Source organism: Amblyomma americanum, chromosome 5, assembly GCF_052857255.1.
Source record: "Amblyomma americanum isolate KBUSLIRL-KWMA chromosome 5, ASM5285725v1, whole genome shotgun sequence".
In the NCBI taxonomy this organism is placed as follows: domain Eukaryota; kingdom Metazoa; phylum Arthropoda; class Arachnida; order Ixodida; family Ixodidae; genus Amblyomma; species Amblyomma americanum.
Genome location: NC_135501.1, coordinates 137157009 through 137181849, shown reverse-complemented (window position 1 = coordinate 137181849; position 24841 = coordinate 137157009). Strand labels below are relative to the sequence as shown.

The following is a 24841-nucleotide window of genomic DNA, read 5'->3' as shown; positions in this document are numbered from 1 at the left end:
CCGAAAGACGCGGGTTCGATCCCGGCCGCGGCGATCGAATTTCGATGGAAGCGAAATTCTGTGCGATGTCAGTGCACGTTAAAGAACCCCAGTTGGTCAAAATTTCCAGAGCCCTCCACTACGGCGTCCCTAATAGCGTAAGTCGTTTTGGGACATTAAACCCCCATAAACCAAAACCGTTTTAGCGCTTTAAAATTCATTGCATTGTAGTGGCGTTGCTCTTTTTCGTCGAGTTCCTCCCGCAGTTCATGTGCACTCACATCGCTGCGCACAATACAAGCATCGCATATATATCGCAACAAATACCGGAAAAACGCGCAGCAGAGAAGACGCTGTGCTTCGTCAAGAAGCTAGGCGCACTCCACACTCAGTTGTCCTCGTCTTATGCTCATCCAGCAGCATTCGGCAGTATAATATGGCGTAATACAACGTAAAAAAATATGCTCTTCGTTTTTTTACGTGAGCTGTCCAGTCGCTGACCGACGCTAATGCTTTCAAAAGGACCGGTATACCCAATTTCCGTCCGGGCAATTTCCGCACCTCCTGATAGGTCGATCTCGGCAGGAAGTGACGGAGGTCCTGACGTCAGCGTGTTTCGTTTACTTTCTTTTTTATGTTTTTATGGTTCTTGTCGTTTGTCATTCTGCGCAAACGTTTGCCCGGACCTCAGGCAAGGTCGAAAATTCGTAAACGAACTGAGGAAGACACATGAACGCTTCGGGCGGTTTTAACTCCTTTCCCTACGCGCTGCGTTTCTACTCGCTCGCAAGACGTGAGCCCGCTCCGTCCCCACGGATACCACGCTCCTTGAATGTAGGCGCAGAAAGGTATCGGAAAAAGAAATATGGAAGAAAGGAATACGTTGTTCCAGAGTTTCGCCTACATCGTCTGGAGAGGACACCGCATCGGAGCTCATTTTCGTCTGCTTTCATCGCCGCCGTCGCCCAGCCAGCGCTCGCGAAATCGTCTGCTCGCGCACAATATGTCGTCTGCATAGGCAACCACGTCGTCTGCAGCTTGCGTCGCGTCTGCTGCCGCGCAAGTCGTTTGTCGAGGCGCCGTTTCGCCATAAGGTAGGCCGTTTCATCGCGTTCTTTCTTTTCTTTCTCTTCGCGCTTATTTTTCTTCTCATCGACCTCCCTCCATCCATTCCCATTATGCGGATCCGCGCGATTTGCTCTGTTCCCAATACGCAGCTCGTTTCGCGGGCGCCCTCATCTGTGCTCGAGCCGCCGGCGAAGAGTGCATTACGAGCGCAAGAGATAATAGCGATAAAACGGCTCTTTTAGTCGCCTAATTATGTAAGTACTTATCCGCATTGTGTTGGAGCGGTGGGGGTGTAGAGGCTTTGAGGTACTGAAGACGCGGCGACACGCTGTGGGCACTCAGTGCAGGCTCAGGTCGGCATATTGGAGTACAATAATACGGCTATTATTGTTTGTTTATTTGATTATTTTGCTGTTGATGCAGGCTCCGATTTTGCCATAGAACATGGTAATTGACTAGACCCGGGCTGTACGTTGATGTCTAGTAGGATGATTGACAAAAGACGGAATCGAAGTGAATCGAGGCATTCTGCTCCTGTCTCCAACCTCCGGTATAAGACTGCTGGTTATGTTCCACGTATCAGCGTTTATATTGCAGTTTTTTTTCTTCTTCACGTGACTTAAAGGCCAGCTTTGCGTCACAGCCATCGTCCTGTTGTTATAACCGGCGCCGAAACAGCGTGACAGAAAATGATCAATTATAAACTATTAAGCGGTCGCAGGCGAATATCACGCGGCGGTTCATACGCGAACAACCAAAACTAGGTATCTGTCATCCCAAACGCGAACCCATACACAGCTATCACACAAGAATTAAAGGAACAGACAAACGCGGACAATATACAGGATGTGTTTCACCTAAGACTTTACACAATTTTTTAAATACAAGCTTTTTGAGTTAGAAGAACGCATTTTTCGGCATACCACTGCCGGTGGTGTGGTACATCAGAGTACAGCGGAGACGTGCTAACTAGCAGGCTGTTTAATTAATATTGAATAGTACACTTTTTAACAATTAATTTCAGGCTCGTTATTTATCGAGAGGAGTGTAGCCCACCGTAAGTAATATCAGTCAGTTTTTAGAATTTCGAAACCGCGGTTGTCCTCGGCGCTGTGGCCTGTTGGGATTCAGGTAGCAGCATCCCACCGCTGCCACCAGTTGTTGGTATTCAGGTAGCGTGAAATTGTGTAACGTCTTAGGTGAAACACCCTGTATAGTAGGATACAAGTTAACTAAAAAAACAAGCTGGGAATGATGGGCCATGGTCCGCAGCGACCTGCGTTGCTCCGCTGACCAATCACAACGCGGTAAACGTAATCAGCTTTTTTATGTTCGACCATATCGAACATTTGGCTCTTCGTTTTGCAATGCGTAGGTTGTCAAGCTTTGCGGTATGCGTTCTCTGTAGAGCTCGATCACGCGTTTGCGGCATCATTAGCGCGTGGTCTTATCCTGCACTCGCTCCGTTCTTGTACAGCCAGATACAGTTTAGTTAAACTTGTTTAGAGGAGCCCCGCCCACATTCAGGACCGCCGCACAGAATAGAATAGTGCGTCGTTACATAAATCAAGAAGCTAATCATGAGGCGAAATTATGAGCTCAAGAATTTCGATGCCTCTCGCTTGTTCATGGTTTATGGATGGTTTGTGAGGGTGTAACGTCCCAAAGCGACTCAGGCTATGAGGGACGCCACAGTGAAGGGCTCCGGAAATTTCTACCATCCGAGGCTCTTTAACGTCAGGTGGTAGAAATTCACAAAATCTCCGTCTGATTACTTTCAACCTTCCTTGTCTTCCCTTTGTCTCGCATCCGTAATTTTTTTGTTGCTTCGAGGTGCACGCCTTACTCGCCCCATTAAACGAAAACCCGTGTGTTTGTGTGGGAGGGGGGGGGGGGGGTCGACACACGATGGTGCTTATAAAAGATGGCGTCCTCATGTAACCTGGCAGGTGGCGTCTTAATTAATGTTGGTCGCGCGAGATTGCTCAGGACAACCTGGGTCGCACGAGTGCCACCGCTGGCAGCACCTGTCATCGCGGGGCAGTAGGGCATCGCTTAACCGCTGCACCACTGCGACAGGATCCCAGGGATGTATCAATATTAAGTAGAATCAGAAGTGGTGCGGCGGCGGCTGCGAGCAACGCACGGGTAATTCGCCAGCTGCGTGGTGTCGGGTTACATCACGTCGCACCCCACGGCGACTCATCATCATCATCATCAGCCTGACCACGCCCACTGCAGGGCAAAGAATGCAGAGACGAAGTTACGATTAACCACATTTTATTTTCTTGTGCGAAACTAGAAAAACTAAAGCAAAAGTACTTTACTAAATTCTATACCGAATGCATTCTTTTTCATCCTGCACTGCTTTAAGGAGATGGTGCAGTTATTGATATATCATGTGCTTTTAGCTTTCTCAAAGAAACCGGACTTCTCAAGAGGCTCTAAAATTTTTTACCCACTGGTCTGTTTGTATTTTGGTACAGCTCAACCACTTTCTCATTCCGGAGAAAAGGGCTGAGGTTGCTTTTGTTTTCATTGGTTGGAGGCCTCTAGATCCTGTCCAGCCAAGGACGGCTGATGGGGTTACCCGGCCTCCTTTGCAACTTTTAATGCTAGCCATTTATAAATCTTGTTTTTGCTCTGAATTCTAGGTAGAAGGATATACCTTTTCAAGCTTTCTACACCGCCACATTTTTTTTATCTTTGTAAACATCTGCAGAAAAAAATTCCTTATTCCTTGAGCTTGGCGCACTATAGCCTTAGATGCTTATGCGCCATTGAATCCAGCACAACACGCAAAGGCTTCTCCCATGTTTCTCCAATTAACCCTGTCCTGTGCAAGCTGCGCCCACCCTATGCCTGCAAACTTCCTAATCTCATCCGGCCACCTAACCTTCTGCTGCGCCCTGCTACGCTTGCCTTCTCTTGGAATCCACTCCGTCACCCTTACCTTAAGGACCAGCGGTTACCTTGCCTTCGCATTACATGCCCTGCCCAATTTCTTCCTCTTGATTTCGACTAGGATGCCACTAACCCGCGTTTGTTTCCTGACCCACTCTGCCCGCTTCCGGAAACGTGGAGGCTAACTAAGGAAAAGGGTTCAGCTTATGTTAATTTAACGCAGCGAGCCATGGAAGGAAAAATGATAGGTTAACTTTCTCACACGTAAGCAGTGCTAAGTGTCTCTACCGACGTTTTTGTCTTCTTGAATTGTGGCAGGTGGCCATCCACGCAGTCGCCAGTAGCTTGTATAGGTGGATAAGAATACCAGCTAGAAACATCTCCAGGTGCCTTGCAGAGATGATAGAGTTGCCTTTTTTTGTTGTTGTAGCTCTTGGTTGCTTAAGTGTATCGTATACTATGCATCGTTCACCCACCCACTTCTTAGCGTCACCCAAGCACGCATAATTCGTAAAATCCAAGAGCAAACACCGTCATTACACCAGCTCTTCATCCTGCCTCAAGTGCCCTTCCCCGTGTCGCAGACCTAGAACACTCTCTACGGTGAAGCAAATGGTGATATTGCGTTGCAAGGATATACATCCCTCCTCGTAATGTGCGACATGAAATCGCTGGGAAGCTGAGACAAGAAGGAAACATGTGGCGAGCGGTAGTGCCATCATCAGATATAGGCGGGCCTTTTTATACAAAAACGGCTACGCTTACAAGAAAGGCTGATGCTCTCATTTTAAAAGCAAGCAATGAAGTTAGTGCTCATCTAAAGTATGCCTCTGCTCCGAGTTCTTGCTTGTCTATTTTTTTCAAAAGTCAAGCTGCTTACTTCTTATATTCGACACGGCTCCGCTGCCTGCTATATAAAGCTGCGATCCTCCTGCCCCCCCCCTTTTTTTTTACTGAAGCCATGAGAGCAGATCCATTCCCTGAGACGTTATACTCGACTTTCAAGCAGTCCATTAAACTAGCTCCGGTTTAGATAACTGGGCGCATCAGTCGTTTATGGCGTGCGGCTGCAATAGTTTCGGGCTCTTAGAAGGGCCGATGTACGATAAGGTATACTTCCTGGTTTAGAGGCTACAGCGTGACCGCGCTTTTTCACCGACTAGTGCATGTGTTCAGGACTTAAGTTTCCCTCCAGTGAAGGGGCCATCTCGTCTACACGATCTATTTATTTATTTATTTATTTATTTATTTATTTACCTCAAATGCCCCTCTTAGTGTATTGCATGAGGGGATGCTTCAGCTAAGGTTTTTAGTCATCTGAAAAATAGGCTTCACGAGGTAAAGAAGATTTATTCTTCAGTACTGTAGTGTTATCAGTGGACGTCAGAAAAAGGGTGACGCCTGTAGACTCTGTTAGTAGCTTAATACTCGGAGTAGTAGTTAATTTTTTAACTGTTACTATTTGGCGCCTCATTATAACTGGAGGTTTGTAGCTGGCAGTGAGATATAACGACATCATAGTTAGAAAATATTAGCTATAGCAGGGACAGGACAATAAGACGGAAGGTTCCGAAGCCGCGAAATCTAATCCGGGCCTCATCGGCCCCACTTCGATGGAGGTGGATTGCAAAAAGTCCCATATGCTGTGCGATGTCAGCGCACGTTAAGGAACCCAAGAGGTCTAAATTAATCCGGAGCCCTCCACAACAGCGTCCCTCACATCCCACGGTTGCATCGAAGTCCCCCCCCCCCCCCACCTTTCCTCAATTCCGTCATCAACAACATGACTACACCCACTGCAGGGCAAAGGCCTCTCCCATGTCTCTGCAATTAACCGTGTCCCTTGCCATCTGCGCCCAACGTATCCTGGGAAACTTCTTAGTGTCATATGCCCACCTAACCTTCTACCGCCTCCCGCTACGCTTGTACTCTCTTGGAATCCACTCCGTTACCCCTCAAGGACCAGCGGTTATCGGGCCTTCGCATTACGTGCCCTGCCCAAGCCCATTTCTCCCTCTTGATTTCGGCTAGGATGTCACTAACCCGCGTTTGTTCCCTCACCCACTCTGCCCGCTTCCTGTCTCTTAACGCTTCCTGTCTCTATCCTTTTCCTTTCCATACCGTGCCAAAAAAAAAAAGGACAACGGATGACGTTTGTGAACGTCGTACCTTGCCCCCTTTTTGATGCTGTACCAGTTGCAGTAAGATTTTCTGACAATGCAGAACCAATTCGTCCAAAAATACTCTCTACTGACAGCTGCGTCATTTTTTTTTACTTCAAAATAAGCGTCTCTCTTTCTCGCGAAAAAAAACAACAAAAAAAAACTCGAAACTGCGCGACGTTGGGACTCGGAGGTAGCGTGTTCGTTAGGGTCGGAGCAGGTAAGAGTGGCCCTGAGGAGATTGAATCAGGAACATCTGCTCACCAGAATAGGGACGAGGTCTTCTCTCGCGGGAGGGCTTTGGTGGCCAGTGACGTCAGCGTCCTCCTCGCAGCTACGTATCCTCCACCCATTCGGCGCACAGGAGGCGACAGGGCCTCAGCTACCGATCCTCCGGGCGGCTGGTTCTAGGAAGGTCCGCTTTCAAGCTAGCCACCTCCAGCTCCCCGCACCTTTTCCCCCGAACTCAGGAGAGGTGGGGGGGAGGCACTATCGCAAGGTCGCTACCCCTTGGGACCATCGATCTCCTTTCGTTCGCGTGGGGTCGGTCCACCTCCTCTATTTTGGTGGGCGCCATCTACTTTCGTTATGCATGCATTCGGGAGCAATACGAGAGTAGCAGCAGTAGGTGACTTTATTTTGCGACAGATAAATAAAGTACTGGCTTCAGCCCATCCGCCTGGATGACGGCCTGGAGTCAGTTGGGCCCGGGCGGCGTTTTCGGCCAGTCGGAAGATTTTAGGGTCTGAGCTGTGCATTAGAGTCTCCCGAAGATCCTCTCTCGTAGTTTCCTTGTGTATGTCGTATGTTTCAGTACAGGTCCATACAATGTGTAAGCGATCGAGAAAAATTCAGCGTTCACTTATTGATTACTCCATAATTACGTGGGACTATAGCAGAGTATTTTTGTTTCCTAACCAGAACATCTCTCTTGCTGTATAATATTCAATCGTCAATGCCAAATTTATTAGCGAAATAAGCATAATATTCGCAATTCCGTGCAAAAAAAAAAAAGTTTGTTCCTTATATTTCTCATGAATGTACCATCCCGATCGGATGAGATTCCCCCAGACCTTTGGCTTCACGGCTGGCGTTGAGGGAAAGGGGGGGAGTAAGCGACACCCGTCCCCGTAAACGGCTGCGTCACGCAGTCTTGCCAGCGGACGAAGCGCGCACGCAGCCCCACCCACGTCAATCGGCGGCGCGTGGAACGATAGGTCGCGGCTAGTTAAGACTCGTACGACGACAAGAGTCTTGAGAACTGTCCGGCAGGTTGTTGTCTTTCCATCTAGTATATATGCTTCGGCTAATTATCTCTTGACTAAAATTATTACCAAGTTCTGGCACATAACTTCCCTGATGTCGTTGCCCAGGCTCTTTCCCCCTCCAACAGCAATAACATTAAACAACAGTAACAATGGTTATAGACATAATAGAAATATTTTGAACATAGAAAAAACAATTAAGAAGGTGTGCGTTATTTTTTGTAGTAGCCGAGCCGGAGCGGGGAGCCGCAGCCCGAATCCCCGCAACCAGGAAGGCGATAAGCGGCGCCAGACAGATGACGCCATTTCGAGGAGTCGTAATTATCACCTTCCTGGGGCTAACGACTTCCTTGCGGGTGCATAGCGCCCTCGAAATAATGTAACCGGGGAGCACCCCGGAGATGGACTAAGCCTACGTATACATGTGCATGTCATCAGTGTGTGTGTCATCATACGGTGGTTGCCTCTCGTCGCCATGATGGTGCACAGGTCGCGCAGCTGCAGACGCAACGCCGTTTCGTACACTACACATACTTCATTGATCAATCAGAGCTGTCTGCATGCCTCAAGAATGTTTTGTGTTGTGTTGGGTTTAGTGGCGCTTAAGCACCTAAGGCTATCATGCGCCAAGCTGCCTCGTGAATGTATATATAAATATATATATCCGTGCCTCGTGAATGATATATACATCCGGAGCCCTCAACAGCGGCTTCTTTTTTTTTTTAATTGCACAAACGTGCCCTTGGACAAAACAGAGCCATTCGTACATATGCAGGCCTGTGTTGGCTATAAATGCCTAAAAAGCTGCGATGTTGGGACCATGGGTCCGGATTCGTGTGCCTGGTGGTCATCTGGATGCCGGGCTGTAGACTGAGTGTCTCCCGAAGTCCGGGGCAAGTTAGCGAGAAGTGAGCTAACGTCGCCTCTGCAGCGGTAGCGGGTCACAAGGGGCAGGTCTACGGCGTCTCTGATAGCCCATGAGCAGCTTTAGGACGCTAAACCTCGTCCCAGAGCTATCAAGGGCTTGCATACCGTACCATACCATGCCATCTTGAACACGTGAGGAAGGGGGGAAGGGGTCTCGACGGGCCAAGTCTCCGCCTTGCCGCCAAAAGTCCGGGGCATGCTTCGAGCAAGTGGGTGGAATTTTGCCCCAATAGATGTCATAGCTCAGGCATGAAACAACTGCAGCCCAGGCACTGACATGAAGGGCAAAGTGAGAGCATGTGCTACAGTTACTTGGCGCATCTGTAGAGTATAGAGGCGATGTTCCTTGGTTATGTGCCCATCGCTCTCTCTCTCTACAACGGCACACGTATGCATGTGTGGGAGGGGCCTCCTATCGTTTTCGGATTTTAATTGTTTTCCGAAAAGCAGGGCTTAAAAATCGGGTGATATTTTTTTTTTAGTTCAAATTCCGGTACAGATGGGTTTCAGCAAAAAGTTGCTTCTAATTCGGGTTTTTCGGGATCACTTTTTACAGCAAAATACAATACATGAAATGGTATTCTTTTTTGCTCGTAATTTTCATCAAAAGTTTGGAGATTGAAGTTGCCCTAGGTACTATTTACCGATTAATATGTTTATCTCATTTACTATAAATCGTTTTCGCAAATCGACATCTCCTGCGCAACTTGTTCGTGCAAGAACTGCCTGTTTTTGTGCGCGGCGAAAACATTCCTTCAGCATCAGGGCGACCATCTAAAACGCTTAAAGGGGCTCTAATAACAATGCGGTATGCCTGGGATGTTGTCAAGATATCGTGGGCGGCTGTGGTGTTGGTTGGCGCCGAAGTTACAATTAATTGGGCCAACCTGCCCACCACTGCACTCTCCGTAAGTTCGGAGGGGGAGGAGCGACAAACTTCTCCTCCCCGCGTGCGAAAGATTGTGATTCGACTGCTGACCGGCGATAGGGGCCACGCCTGATTAGTCGTTGACCGGAGGCATGAGGCGTAGGCATGTTCCGTAGCGAATTAATTTAATTAGGCAAACAACAACCCAGTAATACAATATGCCCGACAAAGTAGCGCCGTACACTGACGTGACGCAAATAACACAAGCACCAATTGAACACGTTAGCACAACAATTAACACAAAGAAAGAAACATCAGGGCGATTGCTATACAAAAATGTTACGAGACGGAAATGCAGTACTATGGATTACAACGAGAAACACAGAAAGCAAAAATACAAAGTTAAAAAGAGTTGAAGTGAGTGGTGAGAAACGATGGCTTAGCTGCGGAGTGGCAAGGTCCGGTCGCAGGGAGCGTCGGGCCGCGGTTGCTCGTCGCGGGGCTGATGGGGGCTTGCGGATACGGGCGAACTTGGGCCTCGCGTCTTCGGGACCACCGTCGCCGCGCTCTACGCGTCCGATCTCCGCCTAGGCTCCTTGCCGACCACTTCCCTGGCTGACCTCACTCACGACCGCACGCACCGAAATCTCCAGACCAACTGCCAGCGCGCGGCGTTCCCGGCGCCCTTTCGCATGGCAAAGAATGGAGAAAAAAAACACAGGAAAAAAAAGACTCTTCAGGAGCCACGCACAGAGGAATGCAGCTCCCAAAAAGAAAAAAAAGAACACATCAAGGAATGTCGGAAGAATTCGGCAAAATGCTTTAATCCCACGAGGAGTCAATGGGGGCCGCGAACAGTGCCGGGGCATTCAATCCGCTTCTGCTGTTCCCAACACGTGCAAGCGCTTGCCACCTGTATGGCAACAATGCTAGGAGGGGGGGGAGGGGGGGGAGTAGTTTTGAGTGACCCCTCCAGCGCTATGGTGAGAATGCCGTTCCCCCGCGAGGGAGGGGGAAAAAGTCGTCGACGCCGCTCCGCGACATGTTTCTGGGAAACAAAGGTCAAAGCTGGACAGGGCAGGCATGAACTTTGTGACAGATGTTAAAGCACGCCGCTTCACGAATGGTGTCCAGCAAGAATTGTTTAATGCGCTTTGTAGAAGATGAGTTATCTGTAGTCAGAATTTGAATTTCCGCGTCTTGGCGCCGTTCTCTGTCCTCTCGTCACTTTTTGCACGCTGGAAGGTCGACGCTCCTCTGCCGGCCCCACCTCCGGGGGCGGGGCTTCCTGATCCGCCGGAGCTACGCGACTTATGGGCCGCGGCCATAGTAGCTGCCCGACGTCTGAAAGAATCTAACCAATAGCCATCTCTCAACTTGTGTACGCAGGTGGGAATTATATGGGGGTGACGGAGGAGGGTGCGAATATGAAAAAGTCGCCTGGAAGAACTCGCCAACTTTCGCGCTTAATTGTGGGTTCTCTGCTGCGTGTAGAGGTGTATCAGTGGGCTCATGTGTTCATGACACCACAATGCAGTTATCGATCGAGTTGATGTGATCTCCTCGGAAGGTGTTTCAAAGCCCCTTTGAGAGCCTTAGAGCGAAACATCCCTAGCAAGGGTGCCACTTCAGGAGTTGCAAATAACGACACGTTCTCAGTACCCGTGTATTGGACTCTATAGTTCCTTAACGCTTTCCGACCTCATCTTCAAACTAAGCCGCGTCAAGAATAACAAGCGCTAAAAGAGGGATAGAGTACTTAGTTAATTTTTAAGCACCATACCCGTTAATTTTTGTGCAGTGTCTTCAACATTGTGCGCTGGAAAACTACCTTCTCTGCAAGGCGATTTTCGGGTAGAAGTCGGGCTTAACCCGGTTTTTAGACATCGTTTCGAGGTGTGAAATTCGGCTAAAACCAGGTGTTACCCGAAAATGAGGGGCATAGGTATAGGTTATAGCCCGCACCACGGGTCTTGCCGCTGCGGTGGCTCAGTGCTTATGGTGTTCGGCTGCTGACCCGAAACGCGCGGGTTCCATCCCGGCCGCGGCGGTCGCATTTCGATGGAGGCGAAATGCTAGAGGCCCGTGTGCTGTGCGATGTAAGCGCACGTTAAAGAATCCCGGGTGGTCTGAATTTTCCGGAGCCCTCCACTACGGCGTCTCTCATAGCCTGAGTAGCTTTGGGGCGTTAAATTAAATAAAACCAGACCAGCCACGACTGGTCTTGGGGACAAAAAGACAAAAAAACTGAGCTGTCTGTTTTTTTTTCTCGTTTTCGGCGGGAAATTCACAGGTACCAACATGGCGTCATCCCGAGACGGTGGGGAAGCGAGCAGCACCGTCCGCGTCAAGTTCAGCAGCTACCAGGTGGAGAGGCTGCAACACGCCTTCGACAGATGCGCCTTCATCGACACCGTGCAGGCGGAGCAACTGGCCTACGAGTTGGGCATCTCTTTCAAGCAGACCAGGGTGAGGCACCTTCGGCGTTGTACCGTTCGCATGCTTCCATTACAGGTACCCGCGTAACCTTTCGAAATTCGGAAGTCGAGTAGCCTGAACTGCAGTATAGTCAGATACGAGTAAAGAAAAAAAAAGCGGCTTTTTCCTGTCAAAGGACCCCCTTCCAGCTAATGGCGTCGGCCGATTCTCATGAACCTGGTAGAGCGACAATTCAAGAAGTGGCAGATGAAAGGGAATAGTCCCCTAGGCTAGCAGGTTCATGAGAACCGGGGCGACGCCACTGGCTGGAAGGGGGTCCTCTGAAAAGGAAAATCTGCTTAGGACAGCGGAGGATGTGACTCTGGGCGGGACATTGAAGTTCAGGGAGCTAAACTCGAGACTGGGCTGCATGGTCCCTCCTTCCTTTCCTCTTCTTTGCATACACGCCTGGAAGGCCCTGAGGATAACGCAGTCGAATTTTTTCTCGGTGTACACATCGATTCTGTGGCTTTGTCTTGCTAATGCCTGTACTTGCTTAGCAGCAAAAGGCACATTTATTGCTGAGAAATTAGCGAGTTTAAAATGGGGGGGGGGAAATTCCCGCCACTCGATTCAAAGTGGTGACGTCATGACCGAAATGGACTCAGTGATCACCGCTCAGAAGCGGATGGCAGTGTATCCTATATATAGCCTCGGGGATCCGACATAAACTGTCTATGAGGTACCGCAGTTTGGTTGCGACAACAGCAGGTGGGGCAACACATGTATCATTTTTTGGCCTTTTTCTAGCTTATACGAGCTTCGTTTTCAGTGAAAGTAGCACCTTTGTTGATAAAACGTATCGATACAGGTCAGCTTCAACTTCCAGCGATCATACCACCTCACCTCGTAGACCTCATTTACAGCCATGAAGCTGCACCCGAGCGGTCGATTCACGTGCTTACCCACCTTTTTACTGCAGTTACCTAACCTTTCCATCAGCTAGTGTCTAGAGTAACTTGTCCAAATCGCGATTGCCTGTTCGACGACGAATTCCCCCACGCGGTTGGTGGTAGCCTCAGCCTCTGTTCTTGTTCTGCAGACGTGGTTCCAGAACAAGCGTGCCATGATCCGTCGGAAGGCCGTCAAGGCGGCCGGCAGAAGCTACGTGCCCCAGCTGCTGCGCCCGTCCTCCTTCCGCAGGGTGCTCCCGGCGAAAACCTCACCGATGGGGGCCAGGAGGTGCAGCGCTCAGGGCGCACCACCGGCTGCCTCCGTCGCCCAAATCACCGGCGCCGTCGACGGCCTCGTCCGAGCTCACTCTCCGTCCACGGGCGGCGCTCAAGGACAGGCACCGCAGCATCAGCTGGGTCATCTGGCCCTCCCCGGTCCCTCAGGGGCAGGCTTCCTGCCTCTCTCCCCGCAGCTGATGTGGCGACAGGAGAGGCTGTGAGTATCACTCCTAAGTATTTGTCCAAGTGTGTGTGTGTGGGGGGGGGGGGGGGGGGGTTACGGAGGACTCAGTGAGGCTAGGCCTCAAAATTAATTCTTAAAAAGGCGGCCTCGTTGGCCGCTATGCAACTTACGTGTCATAAAATGGGGGGGGGAAGGGACTTTATCTTCGCCTTAAGAATATGACGCGATAGCGTTAATGCCCATACATGCGGAATTGGTAATTCTGAAATTTACATGCATGTGTCCCTGGGAGTCATTATATACCACTCCTTGCACAGTGGTGCAGCGGTTAAGCGATGCGCCACTGCACTGCGATGCCAGGTGCTGCCTCCGGTGGGACTTGTGCGGTCCAGTTTGCTCTTCCCGAGCAGCCTTTCGCGATCAGTCATTAATTTAGCTGCCACCTGCCAGGGTGGTCAGTTCGCTCACAATCCGGTGGGTAGGTTACGATGACCCCACAAGGTCACGTGACCTAGGTTGCTTCCGCGGGGGTGGCGTCCTACATGGGCCACCCTACGCCACGCTATTTATCGTTCACAAAAATGAAAATGAAACTTGGTTGTTGGGGAAAGGAAATGGCGCAGTATCTGTCTCAATGTCGGCGGCCACCTGAACCGCGCCGTAAGGGAAGGGACAAAGTGGAGGCCGCCCAGGAAGGCGACAGCGGCCACATCTATTGGGGGGCTGCCGAAGAGGAGACAGCAGCGGAGCGGCGGCGGCAGCGTCCGGCCCCGGCCAAGGTCCCTTCGTCCTTTTTGGTATCACGCGCAGCGCCAGCCGCGCGGGTCGCTACAGGATAAAGGATGGAGTGAAAGAAGGAAAAGAAGGGGGAGGGGGGAGAAGTGCCGTAGTGGAGGACTCCGGAATAATTTCGACCACGTGGGGATCTTTAACGTGTACTGACATCGCACAGCACGCGGGCGCTTTTGCGTTTCGCCTCCATCGAAACGTGGCCACCGCGGTCGGCGGCTGCGTTTCGATGTTTCACAACGCTCACACCGGTAACGGGGCCTTTAACGCTGTCGCGTTAAAACCCACTCACGTACATACATCGATCGGATAAAGCGAGGAACGCAGACACACAACACGAAGCCCTGTCCTGTATACATCTGCCAGGACACGTAGCCAGGATCCTTTTTCCGGGACTGGCCCGACGCAAGTTTTTGTATTCGAAAAGGAAAGGGGGAAGGGAGGGGGGGGGTAGCGGGAGTGGAGCTTTGATTCCTGCCTGTGCATCTGCACGTGTTGTTCGTTCTGTCTTGTATGCCCTGACAACATATATGCCTCCCCCAGTTTGTTACCACTGGGTGGAAGCTGAGAGGGGGGGTTGTTAGGGCTCGAGCCAGCGCACCAACTCTGTTTTACTCCACGCTTTCTGCCGCAGACAAACCAGCAAAAGTCGCACTATCTTGCAGTACACCCAGGCCCATCCTTCATTTCCATGCAAGATGACTATGCATTGCGCGAACGTTGCACTGCTGCGGGGCGTATTCGTGAGGGGAGGTGCTATTTGCAAAATGCAATTCTACAGCTTTTGTGCCAGGACCGAGGTCGCTTTCTCATGTATAATTTCTCAGGGTAGCCTCCCCCCACCGCCGTTCCCCTTTTTATTTACTTTTTAACACGTCCACTGTATTGTGGGTCACCGGTGGGTCACGTGACTTATTGGTGCTGTGCGGCCACGGATACTGGGTCAGTTGATGAAGTAGTGTGGAAGCTGAGGCGGTTCTCGCAGGTTCCACGTAAAGCACGGAAGCTGGCGTCGGCTTTGGCTCACTGGCAATGGTGGTACTGGTGGCTCACCCACCAGTGGCCCAGCGGTCGACCACGATGCACAGCGGTTAGGGCTCCGAAGATCACTGCCGCAATGAACGAGTTAAGCTGCCCCTGGTTTTAAAGATAGCAAAGGAAGGGAAGGGGATTTCCTTTACTCTGCCATCACAATTCTACACCGCTAAAAAAAAAACAAGTGATGACGAAACTGAATAGCCAGGTCTCACGTGCTGCCTGATCCGAGCGAACAGAGCCGAGGACTAGCGAGGCTGTGCTAGTGAAAGTTCAACCCGACTATGAAGGCTCGCGGGGGAAGAAGCAAAAACGCGCCCCCTTAACAAAACAGGATTTGGTCACCCCGGTGCAGCACTTGGCCACCATTTCCTGTACGAATGCAGCAGGACAGTGTGATTGCAGGTCATTCGTCGATGCATTTGTCCTGCACAAGCCGTAGCTAGACTGATGATGATGATGATGAAAAAGAGTACCGTAGACATTTCAGCCATGATTTGAGGGCAAGGGTGAAGTAGCGAACTGTCCAAGGCATGCGTCGTTACACAAAACAAATGACACATGAGGGCGGTGCCTGCACGCAGCTCAAGGACAGTGGAGGAAAAGCAGATTTTAAGCGGGTAGAAGTAACCGAATGAAGCTTATCTGATTGGTGGGCAAAATAAAGACAGGAGTAAAATTTTCACAAGTCATGGCTACGTGGCTTGAGCCACCGCCCGATCCACCGGGTTCAGCCTTATCCATCCATGAAAACTCTGCAAATCACGTTTCTTTCTATTTCATCAGATTGCGCGTTGAATGATACTCCCCCACTATGCCGCAACCGGATGGCACCGACGGGGGCCTGTCACCTGTCACCGCAATTCCGGCCCCCTTTCCAGGTCTCCCTCGGCGTCGACACCTTCGCCGCCGCTGAGCGGCAGCGAGGACGACCTGCGGTTCTCTTCGTCGCTCGAAATGCAGCCGCACAGGCTGGGGGCGGCCACCCCGACCCGACAGTACGGCAGCTACGACTCCCTCTGGCCGGGCCTGCCCGCTGCGCCGCCGACTGTGAGCACCACGTTCAGCCACTCTGCGCCGTTCGTCTGGCCGGCCGACCGCAGCGATGGAGCAGGACAGCCTCTCCAGCACTGGGAGACGCCGTACGACGCTGCCGCCACTGGTGAGTTCACTCTGCAGTACTCAAATTTTATTTATTTCGGTTTTATATTTTTTTATTTTTTTTCTCCGTACTCCGCTTCAACGTCTTGAAGGCGGCACATGGACACTTGTAAGGCTACGATAGGACACTTCCACTAGTGCTGTTCCGTAGCTCCCATTTATAATTCGCGCGTGTGCGTGTTTGTGCTAACATAATACGTATATGCGAATAGCTTTTTCTCCTCCACCACTCCTAGCAGTCTTTTGTTTTGTCCTGTCCTTTCTTTCCTCTTTTTACCAGTCCCCCTACCCTATTTCCTTTCCACCTTTTTTCTTCTTTTTATTACTATTTTGAATCAGCCCCTGTTCTCACCAGCAAATACCGCTTACATCACGATCACTCCTGCGAGCATTGCACAACGGCATTACCGTGCAGCCTGTGTCCCTGGTAGAGTTTTCTAAACTCTTCGTCTCTTCTGCGGGTCGCCTGCGCAGGTCAATGGCAGGGGCAGCCGCAGTTGCAGCAGATGCAGGCCCCCCCACAACTACAGGTCGGCGAGGTCCAACAGCACCACGAGGCGGCACTCGGCCCCCCAGACGAGTCCCAAGTCTTGCCCAGCCAACCCTGGCAGCCGGACTGCCCCTCTGAGGCGCCGCCTGATGACGAAAACGACGGCCTTCCCGGAATCGAAGTTCTGACGGCACTCATGCTGGAGTTGGAAACGCCTCGCCCCAGAGGGCGCACCGGTGGCGCTGAGAATATTTAGAGCGCTCTAGTAGGACTTTCTAGCATACTTCTATCGCATTCCGCTGCCTGTGCGATCGGGCGCATGACGAGCATGCGCAGACGAACAAAAAGTTCCTTGTAGTTCGCGCAACCGATAGCGGTAGTGCAGTAGAATTATGCCAAAATGTTCTGCTGTTTTAACGTTCCACAAGGTTCGCCTGCCTGCGGAACATGTGATAAGCCAGCGTTTGATGGAAGCGGCAAAAGGCATTATAAAGAGCCCAAGATTCAGCACGTAGTTAAATGTTCCACAAGGTTCGCCTGCCTGCGGAACATGTGATAAGCCAGCGTTTGATGGAAGCGGCAAAAGGCATTATAAAGAGCCCAAGATTCAGCACGTAGTTAAAAGTTCGCCTGCCTGCGGAACATGTGATAAGCCAGCGTTTGATGGAAGCGGCAAAAGGCATTATAAAGAGCCCAAGATTCAGCGCGTAGTTAAAAGTACCTTCCCCACCAAGCGCTATCTGCGCGGGCGCAGTTAGCTTTTGGCTGGCAGGGGAACGGTCTGTAGGAGAGTTCCCTAAGGCGTTCGTGTTGAGCGCAGCCGCGAATAACTTTATTTATTCTGCACATATGCAGCCTGCCTTCTGACTAACAGCGCGAGTAATATGTCCACGGAAAGTGAGACATTTCCTTTCATTTCATTACCTTCATTTCATTACCTTCATTTCATTACCTTCATTTCATTACCTTCATTTCATTACCTTCATTTAGTTCCCTTCATTTCATTACCTTCATTTCATTCCCTTCATTTCACTACCTTTATTTAATTCCCTTCATTTCATTACCTTTATTTAATTCCCTTCATTTCATTACCTTTATTTAATTCTCTTCATTTCCATTTCATTCCTTTCAACGGCACGTTGTGAGAAAACGATTGTGCAATCCATTGGTCAATAAAGATGCCCATATTTCACTCTCACAGTCCGTGTGTCTGTTTCCACCCGCCCCAGAAAAGAAAAAAAACTAATATGCAGAAACTACTGTCAGCACATGGTGAAACGTATGCATGCTGGCATACCAGTATCTATGTTATAGATTGACGATATAACCACCAAGCGATCCGCCGACGTCATCAGCTGTAAGGGCGGCGTCTTGGCTTGCCATCGCATCCTGCTTGAGGAAGGAAATTTAAGTACAAAGAGAAAACAGAACAAATGTTTAACTGAAATTACTGCATTTTTACATCTTGCAGTCGCTCACGCGCGCGCACAGACACACAAAATCTGACCATCGCACGTTCCCTTGCTGAGGTTACGACCCAGCATGATTCACTGTCTCCCCCCCCTCCCACAGAATGACTTGCCTTCTTCACTTGCAGAGGGTGATGGTGGACAAAGAAATAGATACCTGGGTATCTAAGCGGTGAGGGAGGAATAGCTAGTCCCAGCCATGTAGGGAAATGCTCCAATGTCGAAGTAGGTCACAGAGAATAAAGGAACTGCATCCACCTAAGCAGCTCTCCCGAAATCTCGTGGTGGTATTAGATTTAGACGTTTATAGCATCCCGGAGACGTATTAGCGCAGATAATCTGGCCCCTACCCGATGCTCTATATGCTAATACGTATTCGGTATACTAAAAGCCCCTGTTATGAAGGACACCACAAGTTGGAGCTTTGTGGACTAAGCTTTGACCACCTGGGGTTCCTTAGATCGAGGGACCTTGAAATGATTCTGATGTTCACATTCTAATGCAACAGATCTGTACAGGTGGTGTGGAGTTCGCTGACCTTTCCGCGAACTCGTTGATCTTGCGTTCGCAAGGAAGGCCGCTCCAGTGGGGTCGGAAGTCCCCAACAAAGGGGCCCGTCCCGTTCCTGCCTCCCCTTCGTGCGGCGGACGTCCTCGTTTACGCCGCGCCGTCACGGGGATGACCCGCCGGGAAAAACGCTAACCATGTACAGCTGTCGACATGTGGTTGTTAAGGGGTCGACGATATTTCGGGGGCGCACGAGATACGGCTGAGTAATAGCCGAGTGACCGGAAACCCACTATTCCCGTAACGACTGTGTTCGTCTCGTGCGGTGTATTCTGTAAACGCTTTTTAGGGATCGTTTTGTCGCGTGTGCGAAAGAGATAGGAAAGTGGTAACGGCTGGGCCGTGGGTGCCGTGGGAGAGGGTGGTCGCGTTTGTGCTGTTTGTCTATTTGATTGCAACCTCTCCTTTCCCAAATGTTTAATCAGCACTTTTAACCCAATCTCTGATCAGTGGGCGGACCTTATTTTCCTTTCCCTAACCACTGATTGGCGAGATGGGTCGTTTGTTATCTTATTGGTTGCTGTCCCCGCTAAGGGCGGAGACAGAGGGTTTAAAACCAAGCGCTCTGGGTTGAGCGGGGGCTGAATTCGTCTGATTCACGATTTAGTCATGTAAATAGTTTTCTCCTTGCTTTGTTTCTTCTCGTTTTTTTACCTATGTTGTAAATAAATAGTTAACCTTCTCCTTTCCTTGAGTAATGTGAATGTTTGCGAGTAGAACCACCGGGTCATCAAGAAACCCCGATTTCATCATCAAGTAGTTTCCTCTCATCGCCACCGGAAGGGGAAACTCAACTGGTGGTTTTTGTGAACACTCGAGTCAAATCTAAAATCTGCGTGGACTCTGTAATTTACAAATAATTTTTAAAAATGGCTGCTCCCAAGCGAACACGGCGACCCGTACGTCACCGCGCATTTCTAGCCGCCCCCACCCCAATGACGTCAGTGGGCAACCTGCGCAAACGACGGTGTAAGAAGTGTTGCAGTGGTAAGCCCTTTCAGCGGAGACTGCACTAAAGTGCACACGACTGCAAACCATCACGAGGGCGCTGCGAAATTCGGGCCCACGCTGGGCGGCTCGGTTCGGCGTGGCACGGTACCGCGCACGTGTTTTTGGCACATTTCTGAGTGTGCGGCTGCACTGGTGTGCTGTTTTTAACAAGTTCTTTTATTTTGCACCAAGACCTTGTGTTTGGCTATCGTCGGCAGAGTAGCCCACAGCAGGTGAGTGCTGCGCTGAGTGCTCTGCAATGGGAAGAAAGTGCTTCGTGCCCAACTGCAATTCGGGCTACCGCGCTTGTGCGGAGCGTGTGCCATTATTCAAAGCTCCGTCCGACAATGTTCGTTTGGAGAAGTGGCGCCGTGCGATTCCCAGGGCAGACAGGACGTCAATGCCCACCGACCATGTCTGCGCCAAGCATTTTGCAGAGGACGCGATATCCCGGGCGTATTACGCGGAGCTCGATGGAAGAGTGCTACTTGATGCGGAAAAGAGGCCCGTGCTTTCCAGAGATGCCGTTCCTACGATATGTCCGAACTGTGCCAAGTATCTCACGTGGCCAGAGAGACATAGAAAGCCACCTCGGAAGAGGAAACCTCCTGCGCAAGCATCCAAGCGACGTCGGCCGAAAGTCGACGACAACGGGGCGATGCAGCCTCTCCAAGCTTCCTTGCCTGCTGTGAGGATGCCTGCAGATCCGGAAACAGCTTTGGAGCCAGCAATCAAGAGACAGCATCTTGGCTCTGACTCTACCACTCTGATGCTATGTCTGGCACTATTTGATGGTGCTTCAATAAATACACCGCCTCGCCATTTAGCCTTCAGTGGAAAGGAGCTTATTGAAAATTATGCCCGTTCTTTGATAATTTGCATTGGAATAAAAATGCCGTTTTCTAAAGCTTTCGTGCCGGGTTATGGTCCATGATCCGACGCGCCCTTTCATCCCGTCTGATACATTTCCGGCGTGAGAAAGTTTTCACTTAAAACTTGAGTCGTGAATAGCCGCGCTATACTAGTGCACTGCATCTTTAAAATTAGGCCGAAACAACGTTTCAATGGTCTTCATATAGAGTGAAGAAGCAACGATAAGCGTGAAGCAAAAACTTTCCGGTGCAATAATTTTCTGTCCTTGTGAGCGGAAAATGGCGCGAGGACCCCCACTTATATTGTTACGTGACGGCAAGCAGGTGAAGACCGTAATATACATGACAGATGGCGATGGAATGATTTTATGGCGGTGGGCCTAGCGCGAGCGCTCCGTGCCGCGCCAATGCCCACTTAGTCGTCTTCTAGTCCGTGACAATATTTATTATGCTTAGATCTATGATTATAGATCGAATGAAACATGAATTGAGCGAGAAAGCGCAACGTGAATGAGTTTCGAGTGCTGCTCGACCGAGTCCATATCATTAAATGCTTTACACAGGATAATTTCACGCAAACAAAATTTTAAGACGATTTCAATTTCAAGCAACGAATTTCTTTTGCGTTTTGAGTTCAATTCACGCCACCGGAGCGAAAATCGAGCTTGGACAGCGGAGTCTGAAGGCGCCTGAACCGCTCAACTGGATGGATGGATGGATGGAAGGTAGGAGCGTCCCCTTTGAAACGGGCAGTGGTAGTTGCCACCATGCTGTTTTTTTCCTGTATTTTTGTTTAACTCTGCTGTAAGTTGTTAATCAAATTCGCCATTTTCTTTAAAGTGCGTCTTCCTACACTCTAAAACTTATGTCACCTCTCTGCTTTTGTGCCACCAATCCTCCAATCGCTTTTTGTTAATTTCCACCGCCGATTTATTTACACGACTATTGTTATCTCTAAACCCTAAGGCCTCAGGAAGATTCCGTGCCTGCATCGACATCGGGATAGATACCATCACATTTTAGAATGAGGTGTTCTATTGTTTCTACATATTTACCACACACAGTACATGTGTCATCTTCGTTAAATTTCTTTTTGTAGCTGCGCGTTCTAAGACACTTCGACCTAGCTTCAAAGAGGAGGGTTCTGCCTCTTGAGTTATCATGGCCCGTTGGCCAGTTATCATGGCCAGTTACCTGGGCCCGTTGACATCGGCGCCATCTGTCGGCTTGCAGCCGAACTGCAAGGCACGCTCCGCAGCGGCCGAACATAATCGGGACGCTCCAGCGTGCGCAGTGTCAACACCTCAGTATTCTTTCGCCGCAGTGCAACCCTTCTCTTGGGTGTGCACAGTTATGTGGGCGGGATGGGACGCTGCGGGGTACAGTCCCAACCTATTTGACGCGTTAATTTGGCATGTTAATTTTTAGAACCACCGTTCTACTCTGCCTGTCTAACTCATTGATCATGCTTTGCAGTTCATCTCCCGAGTGACTGCAAGGCAATGCCATCAGCGAATCGCAGATTATTTAGGCGTCCTTCATTAACCCTTATCGCCAACTGCTTGCAATTCAGGCCTCGGAACACCTCCTGTGAACAGGCGGTGAATAGCATTGGCGAAATCGTGACTCCCTGCCTGACACTGGTGCAGCGAGTGCAGCAAAATCGAACAGACCTTTAATGTCGTTCATGCAGCGTCACACGATGAATGTCAGCGACATTCGCTGCAGAACGCACTCGATGCGCACTTGTGAGTTCGTCGAACTCCCTTCGCTCGGCTTGAGCACACTTCACGCTGACCACATGCACACTATAAGCTTCACTGTGAGCGCAGATTCGTGTACAGTGCCGGCATGACCTTAATCGGGGAAAGTAACAGTTCGGAGCAGTGCCGGAGTCGTCTAACCAGAGCGAAAAATGCGGTAGCATTGTGTCGACACACCTGTCGCTGTCAGCGTTGCACTCCGACTCACGGACGCTGGTGCCACCAGAACGCGCATTCTCTCTTGAGACAGGACTACGTGTGGGGACTACGTGGGCACCTGCGTGGACATAGAATGTACTGCACCTAATATACTGTCTCGCAGTTCGTCTTGACAGCACGAAATGTTTAGCAAGGCGGTTAAGGATGGTGGTCATGGTCGGTTGTGCCGGGCTTTCTCTGTTTCTTTTTATTTGCTCGCGCGTATTTGTACGTGCGGCGTCACAATAAGCGCCCATTGTTAGCGCGTAGTTGTGCTCTTTCTTCTCCTCTGTGTCTGCCTGCCACTGCGCTGTTTCATCATCACAATTAGTCTTGTCGTTGCTCTAGAAATGGTAACAGTCCAAAAACAGGTCAAGTGGCTGAATTCGCCTTGGGAAATGGCGAATGGGGCCGTGCATCAGCAGCCAGGGAGCCGTGGTGGACCAGGTGTGAAGTAAAAAATTCTCTGCGCAGGCTGCCACAGAGCAGTGCAATTGAATATCGGGATTGCTCCCGGAGTAACCGTAGAACACAGGCAGGGAAATGAAAAACTGATTAGTGGCTGGGCACGAAATTCGAATGGGAGTAATTATCATGGACGGCTTCAAAAATAAAAGTGAAGAAAGTAAATAAAGCCGCCACAGGTAACTCCCATTTCGTTGAGAAGCTTCGCACCATTTAAAAGTTTTGTAGAAATAAAAAAAAAATCCCTGTTTTAGAGCGCTACGTGCGCGTGCTGCAGGCTTTAAAGCCTATAAGGATCCGGCATCTGAAGGTAGCAGGTCTTTCAGCGAGCAACCCTGCTTCATATATGGCCTGGACGCAGGGACCACACCACCGCTCACTACTGGACTTGATAAAATCAGCTAACCTTTTTCCATTACTTTAATAATTACTGCATCCTTCAACACACCTTCGCCCATCGATGCCCTGAGGCAATAAATCTCGTTTATAAAAAAAAGTCTGCTCCGTCTTATTGTGTGCGGCGATTCACAATGTATTCACATTGTTAATAAACGTTTCAGTTGTTTTCAACCCTTGTTTTTCTTACGTCTGCAAGCAATTGCAAGAATCAGTTTTGTTTTAAAATGATTGTTTTTCTTCCGTGTTGCGTTATATTGTTTGATACATTGAAAAGTTATTCAGAAACGCTTGTCTGCGACCGGTTTTTCTGTGTGCCGGGTTTGAGCCGGGCGTGCTGGTAAACGAAGAAAACGAAGCCTTTGCTCCCGGCGTCGTCTGCTAGCTTCCTCTCAGCGCGGCCAAACCGCCACAATCAATGCGGTGAAGCACCTCACTCGGCTCGAAGGCTCCGTATCGTTGTACGCGGTACAAAGCGTGACCTCTCCGCACAGCGGTGGCATTGCAGGGGCCTCGGCCCCCTGCCAGGTCTGTCGAGGTCCCCTTCCCTCCCTTCCCCCAACTATTTTTTTTTTTCTCCGCGCCATTCGGCGTTCGCCAGCTGCCGCCAACCCTCCCCGGCACAGCCCGCCTGGCTGCTCTTGTGTTTACAAGGCGGCCGTGACGTCAGGGCGCGCACGTGGGTAGGGAACCGCGTGGCCAGCGTGGCGCTAGCGTCGGCCATATTTCTCCGCTGTCGCTGCAGCAGCGTGGATCGGCGGTAGTTGCCGTGTGACGTACTTTGAAAAGAAGAGAGACCCTTGCCGCGACCGCGGACGCTCTGTACCCGCTGCCCGGCTCTCGCCAGCAATAAGAATGAGCGATGAAGAACGCGACGTGAGTACTACGCGGGGTGCGAAAATACCCACGCCTGCGCCTTCGCCAAACGCAGCCGGCACAGCCAGACGGCCGCCAATTGGCTGCGCTGTGCGTTGAAGTCATTTCCGCCCCATGCTTCTATGCTGCTTGTTTGTTGTTGTTATTGCTATGGTAACTGCTTCCCCATGGCCGCTCGCATTGCGCCCGGCCTGTTCGTTGCGCACCTCGGGGACGCGCGTTTTTCTGCTACTTTGGCCTCCTTACCTGCGCTAAAGAGGGGCGCCTGTGAGTTATATGCGATATGCAACTGGCACGCACTGTGCTGTACGGCCGCGAAACTCGCTCCATGGCGGCGAGTGGTGGTCACTTAACTTTTCACTTGTTGGATTGTTTTCGATACTTATACGCCATACTGTTACCTACAGCAGCCGACAGACTGCACGGCATTGACTGGTGTGTTAATTCCAAGTGAATTTGCGCGTGGGCTGTTTATGCGCGCCACAATACGCACTACTACCTTCTGTGAATTGTAGACTGACAGTGGACTGTGCAGTGTATAAGTAGGCGCTTATATCTACATATCGCGTGAAAATTATAGGGTTCTTTGGTTCCATTATACTGCCTATTCTAGGCACTACAGTTCAGAACTTGAGTAAAAACTATGACTATAATAAAGGCACATACTGGAGACCTTGCAGGTTTCATGGCAGTGTTTGCATGTGTGTGAAGGGCATGTTGACAGTGAGGCCGATGTCCGATTGAGAACTGTTTAAGAAACCCA

The 24841-nt window shown here is 50.3% G+C and overlaps 2 protein-coding genes across 2 annotated transcripts in view; both read left to right on the top strand.

Moving 5' to 3' along the window:
• LOC144132741 (uncharacterized) overlaps positions 1–24841 on the top strand; it is a 646537-nt gene that overhangs the window by 62797 nt on the left and 558899 nt on the right. The window lies entirely within an intron of this gene.
• On the top strand, positions 11438–17662 carry LOC144132743 (uncharacterized). Its single transcript, XM_077665371.1, has 4 exons — positions 11438–11642; positions 12694–13040; positions 15713–15993; positions 16467–17662. The coding sequence occupies exons 1-4, from the start codon at positions 11475–11477 to the stop codon at positions 16736–16738; spliced, it is 1068 nt and encodes a 355-aa protein (XP_077521497.1). The 5' UTR covers positions 11438–11474; the 3' UTR covers positions 16739–17662.